This window comes from Penaeus monodon, chromosome 5 (genome assembly GCF_015228065.2).
Source record: "Penaeus monodon isolate SGIC_2016 chromosome 5, NSTDA_Pmon_1, whole genome shotgun sequence".
In the NCBI taxonomy this organism is placed as follows: domain Eukaryota; kingdom Metazoa; phylum Arthropoda; class Malacostraca; order Decapoda; family Penaeidae; genus Penaeus; species Penaeus monodon.
Window position 1 is genome coordinate 22,782,549 of NC_051390.1, and position 15,000 is coordinate 22,797,548.

The 15,000-nt window shown below is 39.6% G+C and overlaps 1 protein-coding gene across 3 annotated transcripts; it reads right to left on the bottom strand.

Moving 5' to 3' along the window:
* Window positions 1-3,294: 3,294 nt before the first annotated feature.
* On the bottom strand, window positions 3,295-10,997 carry LOC119573108. Of its 3 annotated transcripts, XM_037920142.1 has the most exons (3): window positions 10,748-10,823; window positions 7,116-7,601; window positions 3,295-4,008 (listed from the first exon to the last, which is right to left on the bottom strand). In XM_037920142.1, the coding sequence occupies exons 2-3, from the start codon at window positions 7,598-7,600 to the stop codon at window positions 3,444-3,446; spliced, it is 1,050 nt and encodes a 349-aa protein (XP_037776070.1). In that variant the 5' UTR covers window position 7,601; window positions 10,748-10,823; the 3' UTR covers window positions 3,295-3,443. The 3 variants fall into 3 exon arrangements, with proteins under 3 accessions (XP_037776070.1, XP_037776068.1, XP_037776069.1); XM_037920140.1 differs by lacking the exons at window positions 3,295-4,008; window positions 10,748-10,823 and adding an exon at window positions 10,946-10,997 and having other exon boundaries at window positions 6,402-7,601; XM_037920141.1 differs by lacking the exons at window positions 3,295-4,008; window positions 10,748-10,823 and adding an exon at window positions 10,936-10,959 and having other exon boundaries at window positions 6,402-7,601.
* Between the last annotated feature and the right edge of the window lie 4,003 nt (window positions 10,998-15,000).

Sequence of the window (15,000 nt, forward strand, 5' to 3'; positions counted from 1 at the left end):
ATCATCCCCTTCTGTCCACTTCCTCAGGTGTAAGAGCCATGCTGAAAGGATGAATGGCCTCCAGGAGCCATGGGCAAGGTATTCCCTTGATTAACCCTTTGCCGACGGGTGGCATGTACGCATATGCCATGGCATGGCGGGACTATCTGCCAGGGGCATGTAAGTACATGCCATGGTGTATGTATGGACATGCCATGAGTTTTTTTTTTTTTTTCCAATCATGGCAAAATATTATTTTTCTGCCACTGAAAATGTGATTAAGTTGTTTTTAACACTTCCTCATTTATACTAGCAAAAAAAAAAAAAAAAAAAAAAAAAAAAAAAAAATATAAAATATAATAATATATATATATATATATATATAATAAAATATATAATATATAATAATATAATACACACAAACTGATGATTTTAACTCCATGATACTGCAAACTGCTTATTTTATTCAGACTATAGACCGAATAATGATCAACTATGGAGTCTATATGACAACAAAAATATCCTTCAGTCTCGATTTATCAGAAAATAAAGACTAGAAAATAATGAAAACTGAAAATACAACATATGCTCGTAGTATTATGAAGAAACGGCAAGGGATGCTGGTATTTGGCATGAGTGGTCGCGCATGCTAGAGCAACGATATAAGCCCCTGGCAGCGAGGCCTGGGCCACTATGAATACTACCCATTGGGAAAGGGTTAATTGTCTAGCTCTTGCCCCTCTTGGGGAACTTGAGGGGTAGACCATTTCCTTACCCCATTTATTTCAGGCTCACCATGGCCAATAATGAGAATGTTTTACACTTATTAGGGGCAGTAAGGCTTGCCCCTTCAGCAACTAGCCTGTCTAAATTTTATTTCATTGGTTTCCTGACCCCTGCCTCTCCTTTGATCATGGCTCTGACTGATGCTAATACTCCCTCCTCAATGTTTGCCGTCATTCCTATCCAAATTATCCACCCAGGTCATTTCTCATCCTTTCAGAATACACTCCTTCCTCTCCCAACATCCTCCACTCCATCTTCTACTGCAAAGTCTTCATAGTTTTTACCTCCACCCCCTTATTACTACTCTTCATCCTATTGTCCTCCTCCGAACAATACTACCTCTCTCTATACCACCCCATCTTCCTCCCGCCCTCGTTCTTCTACTGCTTCCACCTCTTGAGTACCTTTTGGGCACAGCCAAATGGGGTCAATTCTTTGCAATTCCCCCTATGACCCTGTACTCTGACAATACCCTTTTCTTCCAACAATGTCTTCAAAAACAGGTAGGCAAAGTTTCCTTTCGCAGTCATTCTGATTGGTCACGCCTTGTCACAGTTGTGCACTATCTACCCTAACTGACCTCAAGGGCAAACCTATTCCTGCCCAACCTCACTCCTCCCTTAATGCTTGTACCAGAACTGTTTCCATCTCTCCGACTGATTGTCCTGTCTGCAACAACTGTGAAAACGACTTCCTCACATGCCTCATCGACTATGAGAGGAATAGTGTAGCACTTGACTGCCACTGCATCATAGTCGATGAGGCATGTGAGCAAGTCGTTTTCACAGTCTGACCGGTCCTTTCACTTTCACTCCACAGCCCACTGCCCTCTATGTGCCCAACTAATCATGATTGTTCAAATTGCTCTGCTCAATTACGCACGTGTGCCAATTGTGGTGGCTCCCATAATGTATTTTATGGGAGCTGCCCTGCCTAAAAGCTCGAATATGAGGTGAAAGTTCTCAGATTCAAACTAGGCCTCATTCTACGTGAGGCCAGATAAGAAGCATGCCAACGAGGTTTTCTCTTTCTACCTATTCCAAAACTGTACTTTGCTCTGCTCCCCTCCCATCTTCTCAAGAAGTCTCAGCATCTCCCCTAGTATCACTTCTTTCTACCCCATATCAACCTATCTCTACTACCTTTCTCCCCAGTTGAATTCCATTTCCACTCTAAATCCAGATACAACAATCTCTACTACTTCCTCAGTGCCTTCCCCTCCCCCTCCTTCTCACTCTACCTGTCGCACCAAACAATCTAAATGTTCCACCCTATCCTCTCCCACACCCACCTCTTCCTCTATTCCTCGAACATCTATTCGCTCTTCTCCTCCACTTAAAATAACTCCCTTCCAGAAACATTTGAAGACATCCAAAAGTTCACAAACATGACTCAAGAGTAATCCACTCCCTCATCCACTCTAATCCCTTTATTCGCTCTACATTTAAAGTATCTGTCAATATCCATCCTCGTCCTCCTCAAGTGCCCCCTACCCCTCTTCCTCCCATTCACTCAAGAAACATGCCATCCTCTCCTCCATCTGTATTGCCATTCCCTCTTCCTTACCCACTATCCTTACCACCCCCACCTAATGCTCACCTGACTCCCTTATGTCACAATGTCCCTCTGTGGATCCCTCACCTCCTGACACTTCCTGATATTTCACCACCTTCCCCTGTTCCCTCATTTCATTCTCAGGATTCTTCTACTTCCACAACTATCAATTCTTACTGTATTACCATTACCAACTGGGCACTTTAACCAGTTTAGTTTCTAATTGGGCACTATATCCAATAAATGTTTCATCTAGATGGGCACTGTATCCAATGAAGTTTTCATCTAGCACTATATCTAATAAAGGTTTCATCTAACTGGGCACTATATCCTTAGTTTTCATCTAGATGGGCATTATATCCATTGAAGGTTTCATCCAATTGGGCAATATATCCAATAAAGGTTTCATCAAACTGGGCACTATATCCAATAAAGCTTTCATCTAAACAGGCACTATTTCCAGTAAAGTTTTCATTTATTAAGGCACTACATCCAAAGACATTTTCATGTCACTGGACACTATATATAAATCTCTGTTTGAATAAGCATTATCTCTAATAATGTCTTCACCTAAGGCCTCAGCTAATGACTGGCTAAGCCCCTATGAAACCTGTAACTGAAGATGAATTATCTGACTTGTGGGTAAGAAATCTACGTAATGTATTGGAGTACTTGGAATCAAGACACTGGTTAACCATCTTGATTTGAAGAGTAATTTGTTCTTAATCATACCTTTTACTTGTTCATCAATAATTATGCCTTAATATATTTACTAAAAGAGAGGAATGAGGAAATCAATATTTACTTCTAAATAAATCATAATAAATTAAGAAACAACAATAATAGAATAACATGCAAATTGTAATGCATTTAAATCAGTATTTTTTTTTATAACAGAAGGAAATAGCTGGCTACTGAAGATGTCATATATAAACAGAGTTTCAACTATGGTAGTGGAAAAATTGAAAATACAAGTAAAATGTCATACTTTAATTTTAATTTTCAATCTAATTACTGCATTAAATCTAAATGACATATATTCCCTTCCTTCTTTTTTCTTTCTTTCTTTCTTTCTCTCAGTCTTTTTCTTTTGTCACACTGAGGCTGATGTTTTTTTGTTTTTTTTAGCAAATCCAACTAAACCATCGACTTTCAAAGTTCTGCTGTGATATTCCCTCAAAGCAACTCTCATCCTCTTCTGACTTGAATTTGGAACTCCCTCTGTCCACAAAGTCTGTCACTTCCTGTGATGGAATGCTCATTTTCTCCATTATGTCTCCACTTTTCAAAACTTGTTGTCGCAGATGTTGCAGTGCATCTATATGCATCAACATGTTCAAATCTTTGAGAATTTTCTTCTGATACAACACACTAAATCCAGCAGCAAAACCAACAGCTGTTCCTACCGTTTTCTTCAGAAGAACAAAGGACCTCAGGAGAGAGGCTGCAACAAATTGCACTGCCACATCAATGTCCCCCATTGTAGAAATATCTTGATCATCTTCATTGGTCAAACTCAACAACGTCTCCCCTAGCATCAGAATTTCATCATCTGAATTATCACAAGTTTCTAAACCACTGTCTGTGTTTTCTACCCTAGCCTTAGCTGAAGCAGAAAATTGCATGAGATCTTGTACATTTGGAATGGCAATATTGTAAAGAGCCGCATATACACAAGCCAGCTTCAACCAGGCATCACTGTTAAACGAGTGAAGAGTTACTAGTGTTTGTGCTGCTAAAAGAGCATCCAAATTATCCACCCAGGTCATTTCTCATCTTTCAGAATACACTCCTTCCTCTCCCAACATCCTCCACTCCATCTTCTACTGCAAAGTCTTCATAGTTTTTACCTCCACCCCCTTATTACTACTCTTCATCCTTATTGTCCTCCTCCGAACAATACTACCTCTCTCTATACCACCCCATCTTCCTCCCGCCCTTGTTCTTCTACTGCTTCCACCTCTTGAGTAGCCTTTTGGGCACAGCCAAATGGGGTCAATTCTTTGCAATTCCCCCTATGACCCTGTACTCTGACAATACCCTTTTCTTCCAACAATGTCTTCAAAAACAGGTAGGCAAAGTTTCCTTTCGCAGTCATTCTGATTGGTCACGCCTTGTCACAGTTGTGCACTATCTACCCTAACTGACCTCAAGGGCAAACCTATTCCTGCCCAACCTCACTCCTCCCTTAATGCTTGTACCAGAACTGTTTCCATCTCTCCGATTGATTGTCCTGTCTGCAACAACTGTGAAAACGACTTCCTCACATGCCTCATCGACTATGAGAGGAATAGTGTAGCACTTGACTGCCACTGCATCATAGTCGATGAGGCATGTGAGCAAGTCGTTTTCACAGTCTGACCGGTCCTTTCACTTTCACTCCACAGCCCACTGCCCTCTATGTGCCCAACTAATCATGATTGTTCAAATTGCTCTGCTCAATTACGCACGTGTGCCAATTGTGGTGGCTCCCATAATGTATTTTATGGGAGCTGCCCTGCCTAAAAGCTCGAATATGAGGTGAAAGTTCTCAGATTCAAACTAGGCCTCATTCTACGTGAGGCCAGATAAGAAGCATGCCAACGAGGTTTTCTCTTTCTACCTATTCCAAAACTGTACTTTGCTCTGCTCCCCTCCCATCTTCTCAAGAAGTCTCAGCATCTCCCCTAGTATCACTTCTTTCTACCCCATATCAACCTATCTCTACTACCTTTCTCCCCAGTTGAATTCCATTTCCACTCTAAATCCAGATACAACAATCTCTACTACTTCCTCAGTGCCTTCCCCTCCCCCTCCTTCTCACTCTACCTGTCGCACCAAACAATCTAAATGTTCCACCCTATCCTCTCCCACACCCACCTCTTCCTCTATTCCTCGAACATCTATTCGCTCTTCTCCTCCACTTAAAATAACTCCCTTCCAGAAACATTTGAAGACATCCAAAAGTTCACAAACATGACTCAAGAGTAATCCACTCCCTCATCCACTCTAATCCCTTTATTCGCTCTACATTTAAAGTATCTGTCAATATCCATCCTCGTCCTCCTCAAGTGCCCCCTACCCCTCTTCCTCCCATTCACTCAAGAAACATGCCATCCTCTCCTCCATCTGTATTGCCATTCCCTCTTCCTTACCCACTATCCTTACCACCCCCACCTAATGCTCACCTGACTCCCTTATGTCACAATGTCCCTCTGTGGATCCCTCACCTCCTGACACTTCCTGATATTTCACCACCTTCCCCTGTTCCCTCATTTCATTCTCAGGATTCTTCTACTTCCACAACTATCAATTCTTACTGTATTACCATTACCAACTGGGCACTTTAACCAGTTTAGTTTCTAATTGGGCACTATATCCAATAAATGTTTCATCTAGATGGGCACTGTATCCAATGAAGTTTTCATCTAGCACTATATCTAATAAAGGTTTCATCTAACTGGGCACTATATCCTTAGTTTTCATCTAGATGGGCATTATATCCATTGAAGGTTTCATCCAATTGGGCAATATATCCAATAAAGGTTTCATCAAACTGGGCACTATATCCAATAAAGCTTTCATCTAAACAGGCACTATTTCCAGTAAAGTTTTCATTTATTAAGGCACTACATCCAAAGACATTTCATGTCACTGGACACTATATATAAAGTTTAAAACATTATCTTAATTCTTCACCTAAGGCCTCAGCTAATGACTGACTAAGCCCCTATGAAACCTGTAACTGAAGATGAATTATCTGACTTGTGGGTAAGAAATCTACGTAATGTATTGGAGTACTTGGAATCAAGACACTGGTTAACCATCTTGATTTGAAGAGTAATTTGTTCTTAATCATACCTTTTACTTGTTCATCAATAATTATGCCTTAATATATTTACTAAAAGAGAGGAATGAGGAAATCAATATTTACTTCTAAATAAATCATAATAAATTAAGAAACAACAATAATAGAATAACATGCAAATTGTAATGCATTTAAATCAGTATTTTTTTTATAACAGAAGGAAATAGCTGGCTACTGAAGATGTCATATATAATCAGAGTTTCAACTATGGTAGTGGAAAAATTGAAAATACAAGTAAAATGTCATACTTTAATTTTAATTTTCAATCTAATTACTGCATTAAATCTAAATGACATATATTCCCTTCCTTCTTTTTTCTTTCTTTCTTTCTTTCTCTCAGTCTTTTTCTTTTGTCACACTGAGGCTGATGTTTTTTTGTTTTTTTTAGCAAATCCAACTAAACCATCGACTTTCAAAGTTCTGCTGTGATATTCCCTCAAAGCAACTCTCATCCTCTTCTGACTTGAATTTGGAACTCCCTCTGTCCACAAAGTCTGTCACTTCCTGTGATGGAATGCTCATTTTCTCCATTATGTCTCCACTTTTCAAAACTTGTTGTCGCAGATGTTGCAGTGCATCTATATGCATCAACATGTTCAAATCTTTGAGAATTTTCTTCTGATACAACACACTAAATCCAGCAGCAAAACCAACAGCTGTTCCTACCGTTTTCTTCAGAAGAACAAAGGACCTCAGGAGAGAGGCTGCAACAAATTGCACTGCCACATCAATGTCCCCCATTGTAGAAATATCTTGATCATCTTCATTGGTCAAACTCAACAACGTCTCCCCTAGCATCAGAATTTCATCATCTGAATTATCACAAGTTTCTAAACCACTGTCTGTGTTTTCTACCCTAGCCTTAGCTGAAGCAGAAAATTGCATGAGATCTTGTACATTTGGAATGGCAATATTGTAAAGAGCCGCATATACACAAGCCAGCTTCAACCAGGCATCACTGTTAAACGAGTGAAGAGTTACTAGTGTTTGTGCTGCTAAAAGAGCATCTTTGTATTCTCCTGCTGCTAGGTTTACATCTGCTAACAGAGAACAACTTACAGTTGCTTGTTCCATTGTTTTTGATGTTGTATGCAATTTCTCTGCATATTCAATTGCATCCTTGGGTGTTCCTTTTTTTAAATGGCTCCTGGCAATGCCTTCACAACATTCTCTTTTAGTTGCTATATTGCTAGCAGGGATGTCAGATAAAATTTCATTGTACTTGAGAATAGCCGAATCATAATCTTTTCTTAAAAAAAGATATTCAGCAATATATTTCTGTACACTCAAGGTATCCTCCTGCGACACAAGTTCCTCTGGTCCCACATCCATGAACCAACAATCGTCACAAAAGCGAGCAGAATACTCCTCATCTGCTTTGGCTCGCTCACGCTCCACCTCAAAGAGGTCGTCATCCCACCCTGCAAACTCCATTCTGCAGTAAAGGAAAGGACATTATCTAAAGATGCATTCTGAACTTCTGTTGTAAAATCATGATTTAGAAAATCTTTTATTCTTGTGCATCTGAGCCTTTGTTCTAAACATCTTTTAAAAGATAAAGAAAGGTAAAGGTGTAGAAATGAGATAAATTGAACTTAATTTCATTAAAAATTATCATCTAATAAATCCATATAGTATTACAGTTGTGTTGAAAAAATCCATATATATTTGGTTCAATTACCCAAACTAGCAAAAAAGACCTATGATTTGTACTATAGTATAACACAACTAACTACACAAAGAAGAAGAAAAAAAAAGGATTTAAGATAGATAAAAATCAATAAAACTACTCTTACTAATGCTAACAGTACAGTAACCCCCAAAAGTTCCTTTATTCAATGTTTTGATGTTTCTATCATTCTGATTTTTACATAATATTGCCTGCCTGCCACCACTCACATCTATCATTAAAGTACAAACACCCAACTATTCACAGAAAATTACACAACTACTGAAATTGTGCATCTTGACAAAAGGTAACACCAGAGATAAGGGAATTTCTTGAGGCAACTGTACTACTATTGCTTCTAATACTAATAGTGATGATGCTAGTAAAATTCATTGCAATAGGAATGATAATGATAATAATAACAATAAATGATGAAAAATGCACTAGACAAAGTAACAATACTAACAAATAATAATAAAAACATATACCTTCATTAGCAAAATACTAAAACATTAACTGAAAAATGTACTGAAATAATATTCATATTTCAGAAATAGCTATTTAATTCTTCCTAAACTGATATATGCCTTTCCTATACCACACTGAGTAGGCTAAGGAACCAAGTTTCTTTAAACAAACATTACAACAAAGAGATGCATTTTCTAATAATATCAATCAGAAAGATGTATAATTCATTTTTGTTAATTCTTTTTAAATCTAAATGTTTTCTACAACCATAAACATTCAGGTTAAAATATGCAAATAAATGTTATTTTGGAACATATATATTTACATCAAACTTAAAATCAAGGGACCTAGCTTCCTAGGCCTTTAAATGTCTAACAATGCCACTGATTACATCATGATCTCTTCAAGTCCATTAATGTGAACCAATATACTACTAGGCTTATGTCTTATGTCTCATCTCAGGACACCTAACAGTCTCATAATTCCTGCTCTTCAAATTAATGAAGGCATTTTTATCTAATGGAAAAGAGGCAGGTACTGGGGTCCCATGGCAGAGCCCACACTTTGGGAATACAACAAAATAATAGAGATCTGGAAAAAGAGTCAAGCAAATTGGTGGGGGTATTTTGGGGTTGGGCTGGGAAATGCTGGGTTGGGTTGGGTTGGGTTGGGTTGGGTTGGGTTGGGTTGGGTTGGGTTGGGTTGGGTTGGGTTGGGTTGGGTTGGGTTGGGTTGGGTTGGGTTGGGTTGGGTTGGGTTGGGTTGGGTTAGGTTAGGTTAAATTACAGTTTAATATTCTTACAATCCTTAGGAATCAGGGTATTATTGGTCAATCACACACACAGTCTCATAGGTAAAATGACTGAAATGTTTTTCATGTGCTTTCATGAAAAATACATTTCTTAAGCCCAAGGAAGTAGTGTGAGAAAATGTTTTCCAATGATAATATCAATGAAGGTTATGTTGAACATGATGATTAGTGCATTCACACAACCTGATCTGTCACTACCCAATGTCTAATAATCAACAATATTCAACGTTCACCTAATCTTTCAGTCAAACTTAACCTAACGTATTATACTACCAGTCAAATCAACTATTATATTTGTCTATGAGGATGTAACGGTAAATTTCAAGTTTCAACCAGCCTCTGACTTTTGAAACCAACTTTGAGTTGCTACGGAAGTATTTAGAAGATAAGTTTCTTAGATTTATTTGCTCTATCATTTGCATATATTATTTTCCATTTTAAAGATGGCTTGTCAAAACTTTACTTATACTTGTAACAGGACCAGAGGGTATTAACCTGAACCTGTACTTAAAAAAAAAAAAAAAAAAAACGTAATGGAATGAAAAATATTAATATAAGCATGAAACTAATTCATATGTTTAATTCTCTGTTACAAAACACAAGTATATACACTTGAAACTAGATGTTTAACCCTTTGCTGATGGGTGGCATGTACACACATGCCATGGCATGGCGGGACTATCTGCCGGGGGCATGTATGTACATGCCATGGTGTATGTATGGACATGCCATGAGTTTTTTTTTTTTTTTTTGTTACAATCATGGCAATATATTATTTTTCTGCCACTGAAAGTGTGATTAAGTCATTTTTAACACTTTCTCATTTTTACTATGCAAAAAAAAAAAAAAAAAGAATGCAACAAACCGACGATTTCAACTCCGTGATACCACACACTGCTTATTTTATTCAGACTACAGACCTGAATAATGATCAACTATGGAGTCTATATAACAACAAAAAATACCCTTCAGTCTTGATTTATCAGAAAATATGGCAAGTAGAGACTTTTGAAAATAATGAAAACTGAAAATACAACATTTCTTCGTAGTATTACGAAGAAACGGCAAGGGATGCTGGTATTTGGCATGAGTGGTCGCGCATGCTAGGGCGACAATATAAGCCCCTGGCAGAGGGGCCCGGGCCATTATGAATACTATCCCTCGGAAAAGGGTTAGCACACTGACTGAATAATTGGTATGGTTATAGGTATGGAATAAAAAAACAAATAATTTTCAACATAGCATGCATGCGCACGTGCGCGTGCACGGGCCCCACACACACACACACACACACACACACACACACACACGCACGCACGCATGCCGCACGCATGCCGCATGCGCACACACACACACGCACGCATGCAGCACGCACCACCCGCATGCCGCATGCGACCACACACACACACACACCCACACAAACACACACACAAACACACACACACACACACACACACACACACACACACACACACACACACACACACACACACACACACACACACACACACACACACACACACACACACAGAGCACTTTGTACCTTCTACTGTAACGTGATCACTGAAATGACATAATGAAATGGATAAAACCTCCAATAACAACAAAAAGCAAGAAAAGACAGATATTTCACCTTCAGCGTAAACGCAACAGTATGCGAGTCGGTATGTAAACAAAAAACAGCTGATGAACCACGTGACAAATGTAAACAAAGCATTATCTAAGGATAAATATAATGATCATAAAGAAGTCAGTATGATACTCATAATTAATATGATAATGACATAAATACTACTAATATGGATAATAATGAAGTATTACGTTATATTACGTTAATGAAGATTACGTGAGTCGGCAGTCTCTCTTTACTGTGCCTAACACAGACATTGTTGAATGGATCGTGAATTAATCGTCAAATGTCATATAAGAATGTTTTATAACGTCGGTCCCCTTTGATTCATAATAAAATGCGCTATTCCCGCTCTGTTGTTCAAATGTCATAATTTTCAGATGACTGTTGTGAATTATTCACATTTTTTATTTCTCTGACTGTTAACTCTACTATACACTTTAGGCCGCAATGACCATCACAAATTCACATTAGCAAAGCACAGCAAACTCTTTTCTACATACATACATACATGTGTGTATGTATGTCTCTCTCTCTCTCTCTCTCTCTCTCTCTCTCTCTCTCTCTCTCTCTCTCTCTCTCTCTCTCTCTCTCTCTCTCTCCCCCCCCCCCCCTCTCTCTCTCTCTCTCTCTCTCTCTCTCTCTCTCTCTCTCTCTCTCTCTCTCTCTCTCTCTCCCCCCCCCCTCTCTCTCTCTCTCTCTCTCTCTCTCTCTCTATCTATCTATCTATCTATCTATCTATCTATGTATCTATCTATCTATCATCATAATAATAATAATAGCAATAATAACATTTTTTTCATGTATATGTATTCTGACAAGGAACAGGACTTGTATCTCTCCCTGAAGCGCAGGACTCGGTCGCTGCTACGAAGGGAAAAAGGAAAAGTTTATCAGGACTCTTTCAAAGGAGGGCAAGGGCCATTTTTTAGTAAACTGACTTTGTCCTGCCTACCAAACCCTGAGAAAGCTAAATTCCAAGCCCTCCTCACTCACGGTCAGCTTAGTAGATGACTGGATTATCTCAGATCGTGTTGGGGCATCGGGAAGTTGGGCTGAGGAACCACCTTCCCTAACTTAAGTTATGATAGCAATCTCCAAGTTGAGGGGTATTTGCGGCATCCCTGAGGCATGTTAGTGGACATATAATGCAAGGTTTGCATGCTGTCCTGGCTGCCATTTGGCAGTCTGGTATCATTCCCCCTGACATGCTGAGAGGTGTGGCCATCCCTCTCTGGGAGGGGAAAGTTGATCGGTGGGGCTGCAGTAATCACCGGGTATACCAGTCAAGATTATCTCCCTCATCCTTCTGAAACGTATCAGAGATCACTTACTGAGTCACCAGAAAAATAGGAGCAATTTGGATTCACTCAAGGTAAGTCTACAATAAACTGTATCCTGGCGTTTCGAGTCATGGGCTGCTTGTAGCCTACATCGACCTCAAGACATTTGATACGGTGCATCTGAGAGTTCTGAGTAGAATCCTATCATGGATTATTGGATTAATATCAAACCTGTATCTTCTTCTTTTAACGGTAGGTTCATGTCTGAGCCGCCGTGGTCACAGCATGATACTTAATTGTAGTTTTCATGTTGTGATGCTCTTGGAGTGAGTACGTGGTAGGGTCCCCAGTTCCTTTCCACGGAGAGTGCCGGTGTTACCTTTTTTTTTTTTTTTTTTTTTTTTTTTTTTTTTTTTTTAAGGTAATCATTCTCTCTATCTTATCCGGGCTTGGGACCAGCACTGACTTGGGCTGGCTTGGCCCCCAGTGGCTAGGTAGGCAATCGAGGTGAAGTTCCTTGCCCAAGGGAACAACGCGCCGACCGGTGACTCGAACCCTTGAACTCGGATTGCCGTCGTGACAGTTTTGAGTCCGATGCTCTAGCCATTCGGTCACCGCGGCCTTGGCGATCATGGGCTTCCATGATTTTTCTTGGCAATTTAGAGCGGTGGTTTGCCATTGCCTTCCGCCCGGTTTTTTTTTTTTTTTTTTTTTTTTTCCGAGTCACCATCTCTATTTGCCCGGCACTGACTTGGCCACCCAGTGGCTAGGCAGGCAATCGAGGTGAAGTTCCTTGCCCAAGGGAAACAACGCGCCGGCCGGTGACTCGAACCCTCGAACTCAGATTACCGTCGTGACAGTCTTGAGTCCGACGCTCTAACCATTCGGCCACCGCGTCCCCATAAACCTGTATAGTGGTACTGAAAATGCTGTAAAGTGTGGCGGGGCTCTGTCGTGCTTCTTCCTGTCAACTCAGGAGTGAGGAAGGCTGTGTTCTCGTACAAACTTGCATGGACTGGATACAGGGCATAGTTTACTGTCCAATCATTATGGATCAACACTGGGCAATAATTGCTAATGATGCTATTCTATCTGAGTCTCTGGAAACTCTATTGGCAGCTCTTGATGCATTAGCAATGAAACAAAACCCTTGGATCTAGAGGTCTCCTGAACCAAAACCAAGATCATGGACTTTAGGGGCCAGCTAGGAGAATCTGTTCAGTCGGTATATTCTTGCGGCGAGGATATTAGAGTCACACTTCATGACTCTGGATTGTCAGACCAGGAGATCTATAGGTGGACTGGCCTGGCAGCAAAGACCATGAATTCTCTCGACAAGTGTATTTGGAGATGCCGGTACCTGTGCAGAAGGACCAAGTTAGTGTCTTGAAGGCCCTGGTACTCCCAGTTTTACCCTCGAGTAATGACACCTGGATGCTATGCTGCGCCTTGGAGTCTCATTTTGGTGCCTTCTGTAACTGGTGCTTGTGTTGGATAATGGGGCATAGATAGTAGTAACAACGGTTGCACCGTGAGACTAGCACAGGGCCTGTTTCTCGCCTGTTTCTCCAACTCTGGCGATATGGCTCGCTTCCCTCACAACGATCCTGCCTGGTAGGTTCTTTCTGTTCGAGATAACCCCGGGTGGAGGAAGCCTGTGGGGCAACCTAGGAAGTCGTGGCTTGAGCATAACGATCAGAAGTAAAAATCAAGAGATGGTCTTAGGCCCTGCCTGGCGGCTCGCCATGAAAGGCCATTGTAGGCGGAAACAAAGGGTGGATGGGGATATGCACACTCGTTAGCATTACTCCCCACTCAGAATAGGTGTTTATCTCTCTCTCTCTCTCTCTCTCTCTCTCTCTCTCTCTCTCTGTCTCTGTCTCTGTCTCTGTCTCTCTCTGTCTCTCTCTGTCTCTCTCGTCTCTCTCTCTCTCTCTCTCTCTCTCTCTCTGTCTCTCTCTCTCTCTCTCTCTCTCTCTCTCTCTCTCTCTCTATTCTTGTTCTCTCTATATATATATATATATATATATATATATATATATATATATATTATATATATATATATAAAATATATATATATTTGTATTATGTTATTTGTTGTGTGTGTATATATATTATTGTTTTATTATTATTATTATTATTATTATTATTATTATTATTATTATTATTATCATTGCTATCATCATCATCATCATCACTGTTATTATCGTTATTATTATCAAAATAATGAACATTATCATCATCATCATCATCATCATCTTCATTATTTTCAGTACTATAATTATCATTAGTTTTCATCATTGTCATTATCAGTATCACTGTTATCATCTTCATAGTTATTATTGTCATTATCACTACTATCATTGCCATCATCATCATCATCACCATCATAATCAATAGCATCATGTTAATATTATGTCTTCACATCAATTTTGAAATATCACCATTATAATAATTGATATTACCCTCATCATTGCATTGGCAATTAAGTTTATTGTGTTTAGAAAAAAACGTACTCATTTACTACTTCAGGTTCATTACGTAAACTCATTCTTTAATCATTCATATCTGAATTTACAAAAAGAGAGAGAGAGAAAAAAATATATATATGTGCTTCAAAGACGTTGTTTACAGTTGTAGAATTTTTTCGTTTCTTTTTTTTCAAGGTATATGATTGGTTCCTTTCAGGAAAGAAAGAAAGAGAGAGAGAGAAAGATAAAGAGAGAGAGAGAGAGAGAGAGAGAGAGAGGAGAGAGAGAGAGAGAGAGAGAGAGAGAGAGAGAGAGAGAGAGAGAGAGAAGAGAGGAGAGAGAGAGAGAGAGAGAGAGAGAGAGAGAGAGAGAGGAGAGAGAGAGAGAGAGAGAGAGAGAGAGAGAGAGAGAGACTGACAGATACATAAGAGAGAGAGAGAGAGAGAGAGAGAGAGAGAGAGAGAGAGAGAGAGGAGAGCTAGAAAGGAAGCTCAGATGGGGT